Genomic DNA, 5,638 nt, shown 5'->3' with positions numbered 1-5,638 from the left:
AAATCCCGGCCAAAAAAAAAAAAAAAAAAAAAAAAAAAAAAAAAAAGCAGAATGTGAGTCATAGAAAGTGTGTTCTCTAACCACAGTGGAATTAAATTGGCAATCAGCAACATAAAGATATCTGGAAAAATCCCTGAGTATTTGGAAACTAAAGAACATACTACTGAACAATCCATGGGTCAAATAAAAATGAAAAAGGAAGGTGCAGAGTATTTTGAATTGAAAGAAAATGAAAACAAAACATTAAAATTTGTGTGATGCAGCTAAAGCAGTACTTAGAGGGAAATTTATGGCACCTAACTGTCTGTATTAGGAAATAAATCAGTTATCTCAGCTACTTTAAGAAACTTAAAAACAGTGAGAGGAAATTATATCAAAAAGTAAGGAGTGGCTTCCCTGGTGGCGCAGTGGTTGAGAGTCCGCCTGCCGATGCAGGGGACACGGGTTCGTGCCCCGGTCCGGGAAGATCCCACATGCCGTGGAGCGGCTGGGCACGTGAGCCATGGCCGCTGAGCCTGCGCGTCCGGAGCCTGTGCTCTGCAACAGGAGAGGCCACAACGGTGAGAGGCCCACGTACCGCAAAAAAAAAAAATAAATAATAATAATAATAATAAGGAAATATTATGAACAACATTATGCCAGTAAATATGACGAGTTAGAGGAAATGGAAAAATTCCTTGAAAGACACAAACTACCAAACATCACTCAATAAAAAATAGATAACCAGAAAAATCATATGTCTGTTAAAGAAATTGGTACTTTATGAAACTTTCCCACAAAGAAAATTCCAGGCCCAAATGGCTTCACTAGTGAATTCTATCAACTATTTCATTGTTTGTATAGCAATTAACTCAGAAAATTGAAGTGGAGGGAATATTTCCCAATTCTCTCTATATCAAAATTAGAAAAGGGCATTACCAAAAATTTGAAAGAGAAGCACAGATAGTATCCCTCATGAGGATAGGACAAAAATGAACCGTATTTTAGCAAATTAAATCCAAGAATATATTAAAAGGATAATGCATCTTGAATAAGTGGGGTTTATCTGAGGAATGAAAAGTTGGTTTAACATTCAAAAATCAATCAATGTAATTTGCCATATCAACAGAGTAAAAAAAAAAACATACGATCATCTCAATAAGTGTAGAAAAAGCATTCGACAAAATCCAACATTCCATTCCTGATTTAAAAACTTGGAAGAGAAGGGAGTCTCTTCAACCTCGTATACACATGTATCTTTCCTTGCCCTGTCAGCCTAGGGCCTAGAAGCAGTGACACCCCAATAGCATTGAGGACACCTGACCCGCAGCTCTTGGTTTCTACCATTTTCCATTAAAAGGAACCAGAGCTGTCTGGAGAAACAGCTGATTCTAAGGCTGGGGTAGGGAATGTACAAGATGCAGTGCCAGAAGGGAGGATGTGCCAGAGGGGAGACGATGGGGCGTGTCACAGGACACGGGTCACAGGACACAGAGCTCCCCGGGGCCACAGCTAGAGCACTTTAAGGAACAGAATAAAGTCATATTGAACTGTAAGCCGACAATGTAAGATGAATATCCCTGAGCCCATACTGATATAAATGATTAGATAGATATATGGGACTTCCCTGGTGGTCCAGTGGTTAAGACTCCACACTTCCACTGCAGGGGGTGAGGGTTCGATCCCTGGTTGGGGAGCTAAGATCCCCAAATGCCGCGCAATGCGGCCAAAAAACGAAAGAAAGAAAAAAAGAATTACAAATAATTTATGTAGGTAAGAGGGTCTACCATGAGGGGAGCGTGAATCCCACCTCAGTGTGGGCTGTGTGCCTCGACTTCCTTCCAGAGCACGGGATGGGGGGATGGAGGGTCCGGATCGACAGTGCTGAGTTATTTTGTGCAGGGTGTGTGTGTTGGGGGGGGGGTGCCCAGGTCAGCCAGAGAGGGGAGCCAGGCCCCTTCTCTCTCGCTCAGCACCCACTCAGCCCCTGGAGCGCAGCCACGTAGGAACCAGATGGCTGGGCTGCGGCCCTCTCGGGGCTCCCTACCCCTGCCTTTCTGTCGGCCAGCGGGTCATGAGCTGACCACATCCTCTCCCCACTGCCCAGGGGCACGTTCCTGGCACCTCCCCAGCCACACGACCCAGGTGTGCCCACACACCCACCCCTGTGCCCAGGACTGTGAGCGAGACACCCGCCCCTGCCCGGCACTCCCCTCCACCTCTGGCGGGGCATCAGCCCATCTCCCTCTGAGGAGTCCAGCAGGCTGGGGCAGTGACCTCCCAGCTGCCCAGGGTCAGCCCCGAGTGGGACCGTGTGGGCACGTGTTCCTCTTTGTGTTCTGTGGCCTCACCCTTTGTTTGCTCCCCAGTGACACAGCACATGAAAGCGCTTCTGGAAAGGAACAGTAAGAAGAAGTCCAAGTTGAGAAAGAAACCCAAGCCTTATGTTGAGGAGCCGGATGGTAGGGCCTCTCCCGCAGCCCCTGTGCGCTGCGTCTGCACAGCTCTGCTCTCCGGCCTCGGCCGCCTGGCCTCCTCTCTCTAACCGCTTCTGGGCTGGGGGGACAGTGGGGGGACACTAACCGTCAGGTCTCCTCCTGAGTGGGCTGGAAGCCCAGGTCGTCGACAGGGCTCCTGGGAGAGGCCATACCTGCCCTGCGCCTTTCTCCACGGTGCTCAGAACAATTTCCAAAGTGCATGCTGGGTTCTCAGTGGGGCGGGGCCTGCTGGAGGCACCCCGAAGTGAGGGAGTGCCCTGTGGGCAGGTGCCTCCCCAGCCCTGACCTCCAGCCGGGCCACCCCTGGGGCTGGGGGCCAAGCCTGGCATTGTTTCCCTGGGGCCCCCAGCACAGCCCACCCCCACCCAAGCTCCCGAGAAGCCCTGTTAGCCCAAGGCTGTGCTCTCCTGGCCAGGAGACCCAGCCGTCCATTTCTGTCCCATGAGCCTCCCTTCTTGGCACCAGGGCCCTGGGACCAGCCCCCATCCCACCTGTACCTGGTTACCCACACTTGCCCCACTCTTCTTCCTGTGAGACTCACCCTTGGCACCCCTTCCTCTGGGAAGCTCTCTGGCTACATGCTACCCTCACCAGAAGAAGGGGGGCAGCCACAGTCCAGGCTTCCCAGCCACCCTTGGGGCCCTGTCCTTGGGGAAGGAGCTTTGAGCTCCATCCACTGGAGTCCCGATGCAATAGTGAGGGGGGGGCTGGGGGCACAGAGTGCAGGCTCCTGTGGGCCGGGGGTGGTTGGAGCCCCGAGTGGGTCAGAGGAGGGGGCTAGTTCCCCCGGGACCCAGCAGAGTCCGTGCCAAGAGGTGGCAGGTCCTGGCCACACCCAGCAGCCTTCGAGGTTCTTGGCCTGGGCACCTGGCACAGCAGCAGAGGCTCTGGGAGGGCTGCTTTGTCGGTCGCTCTGGGGGCCGCTATTTCTCCGCTGGGTGGGAGCATGCCCTGGCAAGGCCAGAACGGGGCAGTGGACTCAGAGTCCCCCACAGCACCATGTGGGTTTCCCTGGGTTGGCCACGGGCACTCAGACACCCCATAGTCTTGGCCCAGGAGGCTGTGCCCTGGCAGCAGAGGTGCCCCAGCCCTGAGACTCCAGGCACACGAGGCCTCAGTCCTTGGTCTGCCCACAAAAGCTCGGACTCCAGCAGCTGCAGCCCTCAACTGAGCCCTCACTCCATGCCAGACTGAGGTCAGCCCTTCATGGGCACCTGTCCCCATCCTACAGAGAGGAAATAAGGCCTGGAAAGGCTGCACCACAATCGCCAGGTGAGAGGTGGTGGCCCAAGGATATTCAGATCACAGCCTGTTGGAGAGGCCGGTTTGGTCCCAGGAAGCCCTGTGACACGAGGTCAGGGCAAGTCTGCCCACGGGCCCCGAGCCCAGGGACAGGAGGCTGTCCCCCAAGGGAGGGGTGGGCATGCTCCCAGGGTGCGGAAAGCGAGCAGGCGCCGCCCGCTGCCCTGCCACCAAGCACTCTCTGGGCTCCCGGTGCTCAAGCTGCAGCCCAGGTCCCGTTTGCTTGAGCACCATCCACTCTCCCTGGGCCCAGAGCCTGCCCACGTGGGCCAGTGGCGGAAGGTTCCAAGTGCTGTGTCCCAAGCTGGCTGATTGGTAGCTGCAGCTAGGATTCTGTTTGGGTCTGTGGGGCCCCAGGGACCTGAAAGAGATTCTTCACGGTTTAAACACCTATAAGAAACGTTTGTTTTCACTTCGATTACTCTAAAACAGATTCCCCTTACCAGTTATAACGACGGAAGTATTTTGCGGTAACTAGAAACGAAAAGGCTTACACGCATCAGACATGTTTGTGTTCTTCACACTGAGATTCACGGAACCCTGTGTCCTCAGACAACTGCTTCCTTTAAAAAGGACTCTGTTTGTATTTGAGACTTGGGTCCAGAGGCACCCCTCAGGCAGGGAGGCCCAGCGGAGGCAGAGCCTTACAGGGAGCGGGTCTGTCCTGAGCCTGGAGGCACATGGTCAGCCCATCTGTCTGTCCATGGTCTGGGGCAGCCCGGCCCAGATGGCTCCTGTCTTGCTGCTGCTTCCCTTGGCCTGGGCCAGGAAAGATGCACCACACCTTTCAGACCCTCCCTGGGTGGGGTCTCCTTCCCACTCCCTCTCCCCCCTCCTTTGAGGTCTTTGCCCTCGGATTGCTGGCCCTGCCACCCTCCATGACCACCAGCTAGAACTTCTGCTTTCAGGGGTGAGGTTTTAGAAAGCCCCCTCCCTTGAGAAAGGAGACCAGTCCTCCTGTCACCTTCAGCCCTCAGGCAGAGTCACCATGTGGTCCTTCCCCAGCATTGCCCTCCCAGCAAAACCCAGGGTCAGGGCACAGGGCATCCCCTCCACACTCATGCCCCTCCCAAGTGAGCCAGGCCCTGGGCCTCCCTCTCCCTGATCTCCACCCAGGCAGCCTTCGACCAAGCAGGCGTGAGGTCCTGTGGGCTAAGGCCTCTCCCTGGGCTGTCCAGTGCCTCTGGCTGGAAGCCGGGCTGCAAGAGAGCTGGGCCTGCTGTCCAGCCCCTCGCAAAGCTCCCTTCTCCAGTGCTGGCTCAAGGTGATGGGCGCCGAGTGCCTGCAGGCGTGCAGCACATGGAGGTCACCCTTCTCAGGGGGCCCCCCCAGGCCCTGCCCTGTCCTGCCTGCGACTCCCTCGGGGGAATAGACCTCATCCCCAGCCTGACCTTCCTGGCCAGGGGGAGGGTTGGGTAGGCTGGCGGAGGGCTTCCTTCTTCAACCTGGCTCGTCTGGAGGAGGGGGCAGCGCCCCCTCGCCTCTTCACATGAGTGTACTTCTGAAGGGCGGCCCAGGAGTGTAAGGACCCACTGCCTGGGCGGGGCAAGCAGCAGGCAGGAGGCTGGCTGGGCCTGGGCGCCAGGTTCTTGCAGGAGCCACCTCTCCTCACCCCTCTTGCTGCTTCCTCCTCAGTCACTGGTTGGCCTGCAGCCTCTGCTCCCACTCATCCATGCCAAGCCAACTGGCACCATTCTTTTCCAGGGGTGGCAATAAGCACATACGCCAAGTACTGTTACCACAAGCTGCAGAAGGCGGCCCTGACTGGAGCCAAGAAGGTACGAGCTCCTCCCAGAACCGCTGGGCAGGGGTGGGCGGGCAGCCTGCGCCGGTGATAACCAGACAGAGTCCAGCGGGAG

At 55.8% G+C, this 5,638-nt stretch overlaps 1 protein-coding gene across 1 annotated transcript in view; it reads left to right on the top strand.

The window, feature by feature from the left end:
- ARHGAP39 (Rho GTPase activating protein 39) overlaps positions 1-5,638 on the top strand; it is a 59,308-nt gene that overhangs the window by 49,161 nt on the left and 4,509 nt on the right. Inside the window, exons 7-8 of the mRNA XM_024741192.1 lie at positions 2,349-2,441; positions 5,484-5,557. Coding sequence (XP_024596960.1) covers positions 2,349-2,441; positions 5,484-5,557 — 167 coding nt within the window. The remainder of the gene's footprint in view (positions 1-2,348; positions 2,442-5,483; positions 5,558-5,638) is intronic.

This window comes from Neophocaena asiaeorientalis, unplaced genomic scaffold (assembly GCF_003031525.2).
Source record: "Neophocaena asiaeorientalis asiaeorientalis breed wild unplaced genomic scaffold, Neophocaena_asiaeorientalis_V1.1 scaffold177, whole genome shotgun sequence".
NCBI classification, from domain to species: Eukaryota; Metazoa; Chordata; class Mammalia; order Artiodactyla; family Phocoenidae; genus Neophocaena; species Neophocaena asiaeorientalis.
This window is presented reverse-complemented; position numbering and strand designations above follow the sequence as displayed.